We start from the raw sequence: 17,077 nt of genomic DNA, 5'->3' as shown, positions 1-17,077 counted from the left end.
TATGTCTTTGGGAACAACTTAATCCCCCACAGTCCCCAGGGGAGGGGCTGTGAGTTACAAACTTCGACCATTGTTTACTTATTAACGTACTAAAACGTTTTTTTTTTTAAAAACAAGTTTTTTTAATTGAAAGTAAGGAGCAACATTCAAACTTAAAACGAACAGAAATTACTCCGTATATGAAAGGGGCTGTTCCCGCCTCAAAATCCCGCTCTTTACGGTAAAGTTTGACTCTTTCTCTCAAATATACTTTTTAAAACAGTAAAAAACTTTAGTGTAAAGAGCGGGGCGTTGAGGAGGCAACAAGGCTCGTCAGTTTTAATGGGTAAAACTAAATTTGATGAAGATTATATATTTAATTATATAAAAAAAATCAGCATAAAAATACGATTCTTTTGATATATCTATTAGTATCAAAATTCCGTTTTTTAGAGTTTTGTTTACTATTGAGCCGGGTCGCTCCTTACTACAGTTCGTTACCACAAACTGTTTAATTGCAGCTACCGCTGCAATCATGATGTTCTTGGATGATGGTCAGTTCAGGTTTAAATTCCCCTGTGAAACACGTAACTTAGCGACAAGTCTACATCAGTAACTTGCACCGAAAGGACAAGATACTTGCATCATTGGGTTCATTTGTCTCAGATCTATCCATTCACCAAATCAGAGTTATAGAATAAAGCTTTGGGAGACACCTAAATAGAGTACGACGTAATAGAATAAATATGGTAGAATTAAGACCAGAAAGAATATGAAGGAAGGAAAAAAATACAATGAAAATAAATAAATTAAGCCATATCGTCAAGAAAAACTTTAAATTCTCTCATTGGAAAATGCAGAAAAGCAAGAAAACAGGACATTAAGCAATTATATATGTTAGGCAGCAAACATTGCTGCTAGATGTAAAATACGATGAATATTTGTTGAAATTGTTGAATAAAGTACAATTTTTAAAAACACATTTGGATCAGCGCATAATAAAAATACAACGTAAACAAAAACATAAATTTTTCAACAATTGAATATCTTTCTTTTGCTTTATCTAATTTTCGAGGAAAACTTTCCGCACTCGGGCAATTACTGTTTATCTGGAATTAACCTTATACATTTGTGATTAAAACTCCCTCAGTTCTGGATATTCTTCTTTTATTTAAGGACTGCAAATAAATAGCATACCAAACACTTACACATTGAATATAAGCCTTATTATAATAAAATAAATACTTTTGTGTGCTTGTGTGCTAATGCCTATCTATTTCAAGAGAAACTAGTTCACCTGTTGGTCTATTTTTTCTATTAATTTTCTTTTATTTTTATAAGCTTATTTTGTCTTTCTACAATCCAAAAAAAATATAAAACGATTAAATTTCATTGAATCACTCATAAAATGTCTTTATACATACCTTATATTTGTAACAGAAACCAGATTCTTGTGCCAGGGCCTATTTCGGAGAGGATACTATTCTGGGAGGTTATATTAGAGAAAACAAAACCCTAGATAATGCTAAAGATATAACAAATTGGGGAAGGGAGAATCGTAAATAACGACGAAGACCACACTGCCTTTCCATCACAAAGACCAAAAACAAGAAGAACCATAGGGAATTTTTTAAGACGATGGGAAACAAAGTAGAATGAATATTTCGGCCCTATGTCCAAGGGCCGTCCTCAGCAATACAAATAAGAAAAAAACAACTTACACAATGTATGGGGTTACAAGATATACGCTTATGGGGAGTCCTTTATTAGCAAATTGTTTTGTAGAAAATATTGAAACAATAGCGTTAGATTCATACTTTTTAAAACATAAATTTTGGGAGAGATATATGGATGACATAATTTCAGTATGGAATAATGGGGTGGAGGAATTAAAAAGCTTTTTAGAACATCTTAATTTTTGGGGGAGGTGATTTAAAATTTACAATAGAATTAAAAGAGGATAATAAACTTCCTTTTCTGGATGTCCTTCTTTTAAAAAATGAAAATAGTCTGGATTTTAAGATTTACAGAAAACCTACTAACAATAACAGATTTTTGTCGTTTTTCTCCGGTCATGCTCGTCAAGTAAAAATTGGTTTAATCATATCTTTAACTGACTGTATTTTTAGAATTTGTTCTCCAAAATTCATTGAGGAGGAATTATTGTTGTTAAAAGAGATTTTAATAAGTAACCATTATCCGGGCTGGTTAATTGACCAGACTTTTTTGAAAAAAAAGGAAAAAATTTCTAGAATTTTCTGACGATATTCTGGGAACAACAGAAAAGAGAGATATTTTTTGTTCTCTACCATATGTTCCAGGTTTGAGTGAAAAACTTAAAAGAATTTTATAAAATAATGGCTTAAAGGTAGCTTTAAGAGGTAGTAATACTTTGGCTAGTTTTTTTAAATTCTGGAAAGGATCGGACTTCCGTAGAGCAACAAAGTGGGGTTTATAAAATCCCATGTACTTGTGGAAGCTCTTCTGTGGGACGTACTAACCAGAATTTAAAAACGAGATTGCTACAACATCATAATTCTATTTCATCATCTTTAAAGCAAAATACCAAACCTGAAGATTTCATGTCGGCCCTCTCAGAACATATCTTTAATTTTCCAAATCATTTTATTTTCATTGAAAATGTTTCTTTGATTTCTAGGGACCAAGGTTTAAATCAAATTTTCAGGGAAACAATCGAAATTAAAAAGAAATTATTCAAGAATAATTCCATAAACAGAGATACAGGTGAATTTGGATTGAACTCAATTTATGATAATTTGCTGAGGTCAAATAAAGTAAATATCACCTCACCTAAGAGCTATGACCTCTGTCCACGTAATATGTCAGATAATTCTAATGAACCGGAACCGAAAAGGTCAAAGAGATTTGCCTCCGCTGTTGCATTGAAAAAAATAAGAGCAATAAACTATATGTAATTAGTTTATTAGGTATAAATTTTGTTTATTTTTATTCATGTCTTTTAGTTTTACTGCTGATGATGAACACTGTATATGTGTTCGAAATATCCAGTTAAATAATTTTATATCTATTCACTGTCAATAAAAAGGTTTCATCCCTATTTTGAACTGTTTTACTTTCGTTATGGGGAGCAGTTGATCAATGATATATTTTCTAAAAAAAAGAAAAAAAAGAGTCCTGGTTGAACTTCGCTGAGGTAAGGATGCTGGGACTGTTTTGAAAAATTGTTCATTTTAGTTTTATAGATTTTATCCTCTCGTAAGTTGTTTTTTCTTATTTGTATTGCTGAGGACAGTCCTTGGACATAGGGCCGAAATATTCGTTCTAATTTTTTTCCCACTGTCTTAAAAAATTCCCGATTGTTCTTCTTGTTTTTGGTGTTTGGGAAGGGAGAATCGTAAAAGTTTCAAGAATTGGGGGCACGGGCACTAAAGCCTCCCTTGACTATGTGAAAAGGCCTACAGAGAGTGGTTATTGTTAATCTGAACGAGCGATAAACTACAAATCTTACAACCGAATAGACTAACATTAGTACCACTATGTTATCTATTATTGATTATTGATTATATGAAGCTATCCGTTACTTTTCATGATCGAAATACCATACATGAGACTGTACTAATTATTTTGAAACTATCTTATTGTTTTACGTTATCGTTTGTACTCGTTGTGTAAACATTTAATTCTGTCAGATTTACAGAGATTGAATACAACGTGTACCAAACTGTACAAATTTCTAGCCCGAAGTGAACCGATTCTTATTTACAAGTCCCTTTCCCGTGATAGACGTTAACTTTACCGGAAACAAATAAATGGGTACAGCAACTAGTAGAAGTTGCAAACCCCTCATCGCTGAAGATGATTGTAGCCTAACAGCCGATTATTACTTACATGTCCCCTACATGTCTTGAACTAAATTGATCTAACCATCAAATACAGCGAAAACAAATAATACGTACACCAACTAGCAAAAGTTGCAAACCCTTCATTGCCGAAGATGATTATGAGCTAACAGCGTACAACAGATTCTTATTTACAAGTTCCTTTCCCGTGATAGACATCAAGTTTACCGGAAACAAATAAACTGATACACCAACTACCAAAAGTTGCAAACCCCTCATCTCTGAAGATGATTGTAGCCTGAGAGCCGATTATTACTTACAAGTTCCCTGCATGTCTTACCACTGGAACCAAATTGGCTTAACCATCAAATACACCGAAAACAAATAATAGGTACACCAACTAGCAAAAGTGACAAATCTCTCATTGCCGAAGATGAGATCTCATTGCCATGTCGGCTAACAGCCGACTGTTGCTTACATGTCCCCTACATGTCTCACAATTGGTATCGGTCTATTTTTGTTTTCTGTGTATACCTTGCTACTGAAGTTTTCAACCCTTTGAAACTTTCAAACTGGTAGATTTACAGGGATCGAATACAATGTGCACCAATTTCCACAAATTTCTAGCCTAAAGTGAACCGATTCTTACTTACAAGTCCCTCTTCCGTGATAGACATCAGGTCCAACCGGAAACAAATAACGGATACACCAACAGGCAAAAGTCGCAAACCCCTCATCGTTGAAGAGAATTGTAACCTAACAGCCGATTATTACTTACTAGGCCCCTAAATGTCACTTTGCAGCCGGTTGAACTTTATCCTTTTCAATCGTAGACATCGTGACCGATGGAAACTTGGAACATTATCTTATATAATCTTGGTATTATAAAGCTATCTGTAACTTTTCAGGATCAAAAGACCATAGATGTGTACCAATTTGCACAAATTTGTAGCCCTTCATGAGCCTCCTCTAGCAACCGATTCTTACTTACAAGTCCCTCTCCCGTGATATACATCAAGTTTACCGGAAACAAATAATGGGTACACCTGCAAAAGTTGCAAACCCCTCGTCGCTGAAGATCATTGTAGCGTAACAGCTGATTATTACTTACAACTCCGCTACATGTCTTACAATCGGGAACCAAGTTGTTCTTACCATCAATTACACCAGAAACAGATAACAGGTACACCAATCATCAAAAGTTGCAAACCCCTCATTGCCAAAGATGATTATAAGCTAATAGTCGACTGTTGCTTGAAAGTCCCCTACATATCTCACAATTGGTATCGGCCTATTTTTGGTTTAAGTGTGTACCTTACCACTGAAGTTGTCAACCCCTTGAAACTTTCAAACTGATGTATCTCATGAAGGAATTTTTGTACCAAAAAATGGATGACATATACTTTAATCAGCTCATCAAGGTCTATCGATTGCCGTTGACAAAAAAATTCTATCTGTCTTAGTTCAAAAGTTGACTTTTTTACCGGAGGCCAACTTTCTAACACCACCACTTAAAAAGGAGCAAAGGATAAGCTCTAATTTCATTAGCAATGAGAGAACTTTTAAAGTTTAAGAGGCATATCTGATACCATTTCTCTATTGCAATCCCAAGTAGAAAAAAAAAGAATGGTAAAGTCAGCTGAAATCACGAACAGAAATGGGTAGAAACAATAGATAGCAGCACTTTCATCTTCAATTTGAAAGTGGTGCCTGCCTGCTTGCCTGCTAGAACGGAGCTTTCCACTCGAAAGCAGAAACATAATTTGATGAAACAAAAGCTTGGCTGCACAACTTCAGATACTCCTTTCTGACATAGGCTATACAACTCCACTTCACTTCGCACACCATAGGCTCTGGCTCGAGGACAAGCAAAAACCATCCTTTTTGGCCCCAGGCAAGAGTTCTACGGAGCTTTCTAAAATGTAATGTCATATTCATCAATCCGGCCTGAGGTCCACACTTTCCGTAAAAAACCGCACAGATTAGACCCTTACCAGTTTCCAGGAATAAGCTGAGATAGACGGCATAGGAAAAAAAAAAAAAAAAAAAACGGGACAAAACCAAAGTGTTGCTCTCGCAACACAATTAGAAAAGTCATGGTGTTTCTTATTTTAGTTCTGTAAAATTTGGATCCTGAATTAGAAAAAAAATTATCTCCATACCTCCTAGACTCGCCACACACGAGTAATATTTATTAGTATTAATATTTTTATTTGATAGAATTATATTTAATAGCATCAAGAAGTGTACTAGGATGCATTTAGATTAAAAGCAAATATAAAAATTAAGGAATTAGGCTTGCTCTGAAAAGAACGAAGTAAGGATTATGTTTTTATTGCTGCTAATTTGGAAGGGTATTTTTGGCCCAAGTTTACCATATAGCCAATATAAATATATTTTCTTTATCAAAATAGCTCTTTTTTTATAATAGCATGAATTGTATTAACAAACAAAGGTCTGTTTATCCAATTGTAACTGGATATGCACGGGTTGGTTTTTTTGTTTATCTGATGTTTGCTCGAGTTCGCTATTTGCTTGTTTACGATCCACGAAAATTACATAAACCAGATGGCTTGTTTATTATTTGTTAAATTTCCGGAAAATAAACACAATGTACCTCCGTCGAAAAGCTTCAGTCTTCTTTTAGATACAGAGGAAGGAAGAAGGCTTTTTTGCTGTTTCCTGCAAGGATAAACGTATTGAAAGAAAATTTACAGTTTCTTTTAACTGGATTTAGATTTCTGTATGGAGGTTAGTAAAATCCAATTTTTATTGTAGTTTTTATAGCCAGCTGACAATTCAAGTGATATTGGTAGTTCTATTGAGTGCAGATGGCCGTACAGAAATTGTTTTGAGCAATGTCTTTGTACTCTAACATATTTTAAGGGGGTTAATGTGTTTTTCAGGAGTATAGTACGTTTTTCCTTAGCTTAAACTTAATGGCTTCATTTTTAAAGGTTTTGTTAATCTTTTAGATAGAGGAAATAAATAAAGATACTGAACATAATCGATACGTTTTTTGAAGTCCGTTTTCTTCCGATCTTTGGCACTCGCTCTAGTTTTTGTAATTCTAGTTTGTCTGAATTAGGTTTTGGCTGTGGAGAACCAGTGTAATCTACTGCGACTACAAGAAACGCTCAGTTTTATCTCAGAGTGTATAAGACTGCCCCATTGAACTTGCTGTGTCAAGATTAGGATAGCTCCATTCGAGGGGCCACTAACTTTCTGCCACCTGGTGTGTATCTTGGAGTTCCACGGGTGTAGTATAGTTCCACCATAGCGGCACAGGTCTGCCACAATTTGGTGACGCTGATTTCTGAAAGTTGGCACCCTCTCGGGTCTATTTTTACCTTAAAATTCAACTTTTGTGTGGATATTAGGTTTCGGCTGCAGACGGACGAGGTTACTTTTAGAGTACTGAAAGTGAATATTTTTCGTCAACGCTTTTGTGGATTTTTCTCAGACTTTTAGGAAAGGAGAGAATTAACCCGGTAAAAGTGTAGCCGATTCCATTACTGATGTAGGGACTAGGTGAACGTAGGCCTACTACCCGATCCCTTTTTTTTGCTCAGTCTAAAAATGATAAGCGTTTCACTCGGCATTAATGGCAAAGTGAATCCTCAAGTGACACCTAATTTCGTACTTTTTGGGCACTTCGCTATTCTCTAAACTATTTTACAGCATTACGAAATCTTACTTATATTATTTCTAAATATGGACAACTTCGCTTTGATCTCACCCAAAAATCTGCAAATATATAGCCCAATTTATAAGAACTCCATGAATTTTCGGTGGCGCGACTCTTTTCTTCTTATTAATTTAATGGAAAACGATGTACAGCTGGTGGGATATAAGTGATGGAATAATCATTAGAAATTGTATAATAAGTATTTTGGAATTTTTAAAAAGCATCCAGGATAAGGAAGTTTCCAAAAAGTAAAATATTAGGTGCCACTTCAGGGTCTGTTTAGAGGCTTCAAATTTGATTTGCGAGTAACGCTTGTTATATTTAAAAAGACCATAGAAAAGGGCATCGATTAATGTATTCAGGTTGTCCCTACAACAGTAATGGGATCTAGTATGATATTTAACATACACCCTAATAGCGTAAGAATGTTTGCATCACAATCCCCCTTGCGTCGGGTTCAGTTTCGGGGATAGAAGGTAAAATTCTAGTTAAGTGACTTCTTGCTATCTCGGACAGGGGTTAGGTTAGGAAAATGAAACTTTCAGGGATGGGTCTACAGGCTAAAGTATGTCCCGGGAAGGTATTTTGAAGTACCTACCTCCACTCCTTCTCCCTCTAGAGGGCTCTGACCTTTGATGACCTTTAAAAATATGTGTGTCATAAAAGTGAAACCCCGCAAAATAGATCTTCTGCTTGAATGAAGTGCAACAAAATTGTTTTCAGCTTCACAACTTAGCTCAATTCCAATTTATAAGGTTTTAAAGATATGCAAATACATGTGCTAAATAAAAAAAACAAAAAAAAAACATTGGTATGGCTCTGAATTCTTTCTAAAAAAAAACAGGAATTATATTTTCAGAAGTAAAGGCAGAGAAAAAGCAAGTGGTAACTGAAAACTAAGGTAAAATGTTATTTTGTCTAAATTTCAATAGGTAATAGACCTGTCATGTAGGCAAATTTCAGGGCTCTCTAGAGGGAGAAGGAGTGGAGGTGGGTACTTTAAAATACCTTCCTGGGATATACTTTAGCCTTTAGACCCATCCCTGAAAATTTCAGTTTCCTACCCTATCCCCTTGCTATCTGAGATCGGCTATCCGAATCGGGTTTGAAGGCCGTGATTAAGTGAACTTGAAAACATCGAGGTTCAAAATCAAAGTTAGGGTAGCCTTCTGTCTCTCAATTCTCTAGAGACCGTCAATTGTCAAAAACCCTTCAAATAGCACTTATTCATTGGCGGTAATAGCAGATTAATTATACCAGCTTGTCAATCTGGTCTCTATGGGTATTATCGGCGATCTAAAACGATTCTTTCTGGCAAAAACTTGTAAAAATTTCAGGTAGCTGAAAATATTATATAGGACTGTTCGAAAACAGGAAAATACATCGAAAAATGGATACAATCATCTTACAGGTTATTGTCTTCTGCTCATGATAGTACCGATTTTGTTCTAAAAGCAATATCTTTCATAGAGTAGACTTGTGAAAAAGAGCGAGACATTTTCTAAGACTTCTAACCAATTACGGGAAATAAAGCAAAATCCTAGCAAACATTGTGTAGCATCTTCAAGAAGCTATGGCCTGATATTAAAAGCGGTATCTTCCGCCAATGAATACTTGAGTACTTTTATAATATAAATTTTTCGATTTTAACATGGGATTTTCGAGTTCCATCAGTTCACTTAATCACGGCCTGGATAAACAGATTTAAGAGCTTGACCTGAAAAGCTTGAATTTTTAGTCGCAAAAATCCGTTGCGATAACTTAAAAGTTAAAAGGTGTTGTTATTATCAATACATTGTGTATGAGAGCCATAAAGGAAAAATCTGTCTTTGTTTTTCCACTGTTGTTTATACAAAGAAGATTTTTGACCTTGTAGATTTTTGACCTTGAAGATTTTTGAACTATAGTTGAGAATGGTTTCGGTAAAGCTTGGTGCAGGTAGAAGAAAATATGCCTTTTCTAAACTAGCTATAATAACAATAAAATAAAGTATAACATTTGATTCCCCTTCAACACTCTTCCAATTATAATAGTTGTTATCGTTTCAATTTGGTTCCTGCCGCCCCCCCCCTCTGATGCCTGAATATAGCCGTATAGGCTTCCATATATAAAAGTTTTTTTTATTGACTTAATTTGGCATTATGAATCAACTGTTGGCGTGAAATAAATACTAAAAATAATAGGCTACCAGTCAATAAAATCAACAAAAGTCCATGGAAATTCTAGGGCTGTTTTTAGGTATTATGAGGAGGGCTGGGATGCAGTTGTCACGGTAATGACTATGAAACAAGGACTGTGTGTTAATCGGACAGTATCACTCTGTTGTTGTTATTTGCTAGTTTAGAAAAGGAATCGTTCAGCAAGATTAAAAATTTTTTATTATCTTGGAAAGTTGTTCGGCTAGTTGAAAGAAATTTTCAGGAATGGTTTTACGTCCAGATAACGCCCCAAGAGGATATTTTTAGGTACCCACTGTCACCCTCCAGAACACACGATTTTGATGAGCTTAGGAAATTGAAATTGTATGAAAACTACAAAACTTTTTCCATGTTACTCCTTCTCTTGCTGTAAGATTCCAGCGATTCTAGGTTGTTGCCACTTCGGTCACGGCCGGACCTCAGTGCTACCACCTTCAGACTCCGTCTATTAGCTATAAAAGCGATCATGTTTAGTTCAGCCTTAGTCCGCAGCGGTGGCATACGTTTGTGATCTTGGCCGAAAAGCATCAGTTTACCTTTATCAAATTATTTCCCAAATTAAAACCAAACTTTAAATTTAGCTGAAAATCCAGCTCAAAGCCTGGGAACCACCTTGCCATAATCTACTGTAAAAAAAAATATTTAATTCTGGAGCCAAACGTAAAAAGAATAAAAAAAAATCAAAGTCTGCACACCATCATCACCCTCCCGTTCACGATCTCCTGAAACAGCTCATATCACCCAGCTAGTCTTAACGTAGGCTATAACCAATACAAAGGAACTGGAATCTTGTACAGAGCAATCAAATTCATAGCTTTAAGAACCCCAAAAATTATAGTAAGTCTATATGGGACGGAAGTACCAAGACATATTTCACAGAAAAAGAAAGAGTTTACCTGTGAAAACATTATGACTCAAAAATTTTCTTTCTCTTTTTTGCTTAAAATTTCATATAGAAGAGCCAATCAGGTTCATCATATATATATATATATATATATATATATATATATATATATATATATATATATATATATATATATATATATATATATATATATATATATATATATATATATATATATATATATATATATATATATATATATATATATATATATATATATATATATATATATATATATATATATATATATATATATATATATATATATATATATATATATATATATATATATATATAGTTCATACAATTCATCCTTATTTCTTTTTTTAGACTGGTAGCACTACTGCAGATAAGAAATCTAACAGTCCGATGCAAGCACTGGCCTTGCAACAGCAACATTTGATGCAGCACTTGCAGCTTGCGCAACGGCACTACCTCATGAGTCTGCATGCAGCGTTGCCCAGAGAAGGTGCGACAGTTTTTTTTATTTTTTCTAAGAGAAGACGTTGTAGTCTTCAAAGATGTCTTCTTGTATTTTGTTCTCAATACGGGCATCCATTCGCTATTAATCACGCAAATATTTAAACAGTCTGCCGTTATCAGCTTATCAATGTGCCTGTTTACAAAGACATTTTAGGTAATATTGACATCATTAAATTAATTATGTATATTTCCCTTTGCTTTTGTAAGGAAAAGATAATCACAAAAAAATAATTATTTTTTTGTCGCATAAAGAACAATGAAAGTAATCTGTTTTTCTTATATATACTAAAGCACACCTTCATAAGGGAGAAAATGCGGGTAGATAGCTACTATGAGATTATTGCAGAGGACCCTACCCCTCCCCTATTTTGAATAAGTGTCTATAAAACAGCAAACACGCTCTTAAATACACAGTAATATCTTAGTATTTCGGCCATGAATCTCATTTTTCTCCGTCAAAAATGTTTTCTAAATAAACGTATATATTCAGGAAAGTCTTTTTGTTAGATCAATATATCTATTTGATTAAATATATCTATTTTTTGCTAATCTGAAGACTATGCTGTGAAGTCTAGTTGCCGTGTAAACACATTTATTAAGACGTAACTAACAGACAAAAGGAAGTTAAATTTACCCCTATTTATTTACAGCCTTGGCTTCGAGGAGCAATTAACTAAAGAACCTTTCTTTGTAGAGATCCCTAAAATGTCCTCTCTTGTTCCTCATGTTTTTCTCAGCGTAGTTTATTTGTGTTTACTTTTCTGCTTACAAAGGTTCTAATTGTTTTCTAGCTGAAAACAAAATGGATGCGAGCGTCTGGAATTCATCCGAAGAAATGAGAAAAATAACTACCACAAGAGATAACACTCCCAGTCCGGAACCGAATCAAGAAAAGTCTAGCGATGACATGTCAGGTTAGCCTAATTCAATCCAGTTTGATTATATTGACAATCACTATTCTTTTTCCTAGCTTTTTAGCATTCTTGAGGTGTGCATTGAACAAGTTTTATTCCTTGACAGCTTTAAGAGATCGCAATGTTGGTGAATAGGTGTGATTCTCGATTGAAATGAAATTCAGGTTATTTGTCGATTAAATCGACTAATTACAATACAAAGGTAAAAAAAGAAAAAATAAATCCATGATACGCTCAAATGAGTTAGCTGCAGTTAACCAAAAGGCGGTAATGCGTATCACAAATGTTACATGAGAGCAAAAACTGAAAAAAACGTAGTTTTTTTTCATTGTTATTGACGAACAGCTTTTTATTCAAAGAAGATGTGTGTTTGGCCTTCAAGATAACTTAACAGCTTTTGAATTAAACGTATCTGTATATTTTTTTAAGTGAAGTGAATGGCCAAATGAACTTTATAAAAGCTTTTATAAAGTTCAGATTGCTAAGAATTGCAAAACAAGCTCTTACACGGCTTTTAAACTAGAAAACTATTTAAGAGATGTAGTGTAAGGAGGATGGGAGCTGGAGTAATAAGTGAAATTTTGCTGAATCCTTCTTTCCTGGTCTTTATTTTATTAGGTAAATGGGGTTTTATATGGTAAAATGGGCATAGAATCCATCTTACTACTAGTAAAATACGCTCAACATCGCATGAATACTCAAATCCCTGGGATATATATGTTGCATGGTCCATAGAATACACGCCACAACTCGTACTATAGAGATTTGGGTGACAGCTTTAGCCTTGCATGTCACTGAATTTTAATTTGATTCTACTCTCCGCTAGGCTCAATAACATCCCGGTCCCGAACAAGCAGTGAGGAACTGCAAGACAAGCCGAACAAGGTTGAACAAGAAAAATCCCATCCTTTGTTTGGACATGGTCTTTGTCGTTGGCCTGGATGTGAAACATCGTGTGAGGACTTTCAAACATTCATAAGGTAATTGGACTTTTGGCATAACTGGTAGATAACTGCTTCTCAGCCATCAGTATTCGATATATACAAGCATGATTGTAAGAAGTTGCATTTCAAAGCTACTTGGATAAATTAAAACCGATAGGACGTAATATTTGCTTCTTTCTTATTATGACCATGGTGACCACGGGCCTAAAAGCTCTAGGTTTTCTGTCCAAAACAATAAGCTGAGGGAGGCAGCATGAGGCTATATTTCCGAGGGCCCAAAACTGTAGTGAGCGTATTTAGGCGTCAACAAGTTCGATCTTTTGCTATTACATGTACTATATATATATATATTCTTATTCGAAGACTTTTTTTATTGTTAAATTACCTGAGATTGTAGCGCTAACTAAGCTATGAAAAAAAAAGTACATAAATGAACAGGTTCAATACTGTTCAAAGTGGTGGTCCCCGAACCAGTATCAAGTTACAGACCATCTGTTATCAATTTACAAAGAAGTACGATTGGTAATTTGTTTTTTGATCGTTAGTTTGTATTTTAATTCTGTTTAAAGTGAAACTGACCCCTCACCTTCGGTCAAGTCCAAAACACCGTCTCTCCCCTCCAAATCTCTAGTCGAAAAGTTTGAGAAGCAGTTCAGTAAGATGACTTGATAACTATGTGTTTTTCCTTTTTAACTTTATTTTTGCATTGTATTCCTGCTGTTGATTCCCTTCTTTTGTTTATTTATTTTAGCCATTTGAATAGTGAGCACATCATTGACGATCGCTCAACAGCCCAAGTGCGTGTACAGATGCAAGTAGTTTCTCAGTTAGAGGTACAGCTTGAACGAGAGAGGGAAAGACTTCAAGCAATGATGCTCCACCTTCAAGTCAATCCAAAAGGAGAAGCTGAGCCTCCTAACGGCTGCAAGCGGGATACCACTCTTGCAAACCTTCAACCTGATCCTTCAAGCATGCTTAGCTTACCTGTTCCTCCGTATATGTCATCAACATTATCTAATCTGTCAAGAGGATCTCAGGGGCCTCCCCCAAGACAGCATCATTTCATGGCACCCCCTACTGCAACCTGTCCAGCACCGGTGAGAAGAAGAGTATCTGATAAGGCCAACAGCTCTATGTCTTCTGGTAAGTTTATTTTAAACGTAATGCTTGGTTCTCGCCTCAATCTACGTAAATCCGTATGCAAATCATTCCCAGCTCTCACTTCCAATCTCTAGTTTCTTTATGGTATGTTTTAAAAGAAACAATAATATTTATTTTGTTGGCTTACTGCGACAATTGTAATAACCCAAAATTGCCTGGATTGTACGAAAAATTGCCAGCGTATGCGATAAAACTTCTCAAAGAAGGTCTTATTTTCGTACCTCAGTCCACAATTCATGTTATGAGTAAATTTGGTGAGGCTTTTTTTTAATTAATGAGAATCAAGAATTATAGAGATTCTACTTCCACTTTATGCCGGTTTTGTATCTGATGAAAAAATAAATAAAAAAAGAAGACGAATCAGTGTTCCATGTAAAGAATCGAATTTTCTTGTTTTCTAGGTAGGGGTTTTTGTAACTTTCCTGCAGAGGATTTTCGATAATTCTGATTCCAATGGGGCAGTTCATTTTGATTTGAAACCATTTTCGAGGGTTTTCAATTTCTGTATTTTTTTTTTCGCTATAAACTTCTACCAAAATCATAGTTGCCATTCCTGAGTAAGCTTTAAATGACATTTTTTCTCACTGGACAGTTTTTTTTCAAAAAGTGTTGTTGAATTATAGGTTACTATGGGCTGAACTTTGTTCTCTGCTAGATTGACATGAATGCTGTAGCTTGATTTAAGTGTGTAAACTCATCTGTGATTCGTTAATCGTCATCAGGACAGTTCCCATTGAAAATAAACATATTTTTTATCCTTAAGCTCCGCAACGAATGTCTTTTTGTGGTCAGTCGAAGCGGCAGTAATTCCCTGGGATAGAGATACGAACCCCCCACTACTGTTGGTAAAAAGATCCTTAAATATAATGAAATCGCGAATATTTGAAAAGTTAATTTCTGTTAAAATAAACGTGCAAAATCTTTTTAGGAGCTGGGTGGAGGGGGAACAAAAAGATGATTAGCAACGATTCTGTTGATCCTTATAAATTCCGAAAACACAATGAGGTTAAATGAAATAAAGAACAAAATAGTAAAAAACGCAATTGAATTTTTTAGTTTTTTATCTTGAAATTCATTCTGCACTATCTATACAAGTAATAAATCTTTGACAACCCTTTATCGTAGTTTCTAAATCTAAAGAAAAAATATTCAGTTCTTGTCCATTATTCAGAACACATCCAAGTTCATACAATTTACAGGGACACGGGTTGAAACGACTGAAATGCATTGGGAGATAGATTGGATATATATATATATGATTTGGGCTATATATTTGCACATTAGGGGTTGTGGGTTAAGTATGGCGGGGCTGCATGCAAAATGTATCCTAGCCCAACCAAAATACCTACTCGATATATTAAATATTTGCTTAAAATATACCTACAACGTAGCTTTTCTACAGAGTCTAAGCTTATTGTCTCCTAATACGGACATCTATAAACTGGTTTTTATGGCACTTGGTATTAACCAAGTGACATATAGCAGTCGCCAATTCTGTCGGTCTGTCGGTCTGTCTGTCGGTCTGTCTGTCGGTCTGTCTGTCGGTCTGTCTGTCGGTCCCGGTTTTGCTACTTTAGGCACTTCCAGGTAAGCTAGGACGATGAAATTTGGCAAGCGTATCAGGGACCGGACCAGATTAAATTAGAAATAGTCGTTTTCCCGATTTGACCATCTGGGGGGGAGTGGGGGCCCGGTTAATTCGCAAAAAATAGAAAAAATGAAGTATTTTTAACTTATCAGCGGGTATTTGGATCTTAATGAAATTTGATGTTTGGAATGATATTGTGTCTTAGAGCTCTTATTTTTAATCCCGACCGGATCTGATGACATTGGGGGGAGTTGGAGGGGGAAAACCTAAAGTCCCGGTTTTGCTACTTTAGGCACTTCCAGGTAAGCTAGGACGATGAAATTTGGCAAGCGTATCAGGGACCGGACCAGATTAAATTAGAAATAGTCGTTTTCCCGATTTGACCATCTGGGGGGGGGAGAAGGGGCCGGTTAATTCGGAAAAATAGAAAAAATGAAGTATTTTTAACTTATGAGCGGGTGATTGGATCTTAATGAAATTTGATGTTTGGAATGATATTGTGTCTCAGAGCTCTTATTTTAAATCCCGACTGGGTCTGATGACATTGGGGGGAGTTGGAGGGGGGAAACCTAAAATCTTGGAAAACACTTAGAGTAGAGGGATCGGGATGAAACTTGATGGGAAAAATAAGCGCAAGTCCCAGATACATGATTGACATAATCGGAACTTATTTGCTCTCTTTGGGGTAGTTGGGAGGGGGGGAGTAAGTCTTAAAAATTAGAAAAATGAGGTATTTTCAACTTACGAACGGGTGATCGGATCTCAATGAAATTTGATGTTTAGAAGGATATCGTGTCTTAGAGCTCTTATTTTAAATCCCGACCGGATCTGGTGATGGGGGCGGGGAGTTGGGAGGGGGAAACCTAAAACTTGGAAAACACTTAGAGTGGAGGGATCGGGATGAAACATGGTGGGAAAAATAAACACAAGTCCTAGATAGATGATTGACATAAACGGAACGGATCCGCTCTCTTTTGGGTAGTTGGGGGGGGGGGGGTTAATTCTGAAAAATTAGAAAAAATGAGGTATTTTTAACTTACGAATGGGTGATTGGATCTCCATGAAATTTGATTTTTAGAAGGATATCGTGGCTCAAAGCTCTTATTTTAAATCCTGACCGGATCTGGTGACATTGGGGGAAGTTTGGGGTGGGGAGACCTAAAATGATGGGAAACCCTTAGATTGGAAGGATTGGGATGAAACTTGGTTGGAAAAATAAGCAAAAGTCTTGCATACGTAATTTACATAATTGGAACGGATCCGCTCAATTGCGGGGGGGGGGGGTAATTCTGAAAAATAAGAAAAATAACGTATTTTTAACTTACGAAGGAGTGATCGGATCTTCATGAAACTTCATATTTAGAAGGACCTCGTAACTCTGATATCTTATTTTAAAT

The 17,077-nt window shown here is 35.5% G+C and overlaps 1 protein-coding gene across 13 annotated transcripts in view; it reads left to right on the top strand.

Annotated features, from left to right (window-relative positions):
* LOC136038068 (forkhead box protein P1-like) overlaps positions 1-17,077 on the top strand; it is a 188,305-nt gene that overhangs the window by 140,840 nt on the left and 30,388 nt on the right. For 12 of the 13 annotated variants that reach the window (XM_065721040.1, XM_065721041.1, XM_065721046.1 and 9 more), the window contains 4 exons: positions 10,921-11,059; positions 11,865-11,987; positions 12,814-12,967; positions 13,683-14,074. In XM_065721040.1, the coding sequence (XP_065577112.1) occupies positions 10,921-11,059; positions 11,865-11,987; positions 12,814-12,967; positions 13,683-14,074 (808 nt within the window). Of the gene's footprint in view, positions 1-6,394; positions 6,552-10,920; positions 11,060-11,864; positions 11,988-12,813; positions 12,968-13,682; positions 14,075-17,077 lie in introns of those variants that run through there. The other variant, XM_065721049.1, reaches the window with a different exon arrangement.

The sequence above is a fragment of the Artemia franciscana genome, chromosome 17 (assembly GCF_032884065.1).
Source record: "Artemia franciscana chromosome 17, ASM3288406v1, whole genome shotgun sequence".
NCBI lineage: Eukaryota > Metazoa > Arthropoda > Branchiopoda > Anostraca > Artemiidae > Artemia > Artemia franciscana.
Note: the sequence above shows the minus strand (reverse complement) of the source record. Positions and strands in the feature narration are given on the sequence as shown.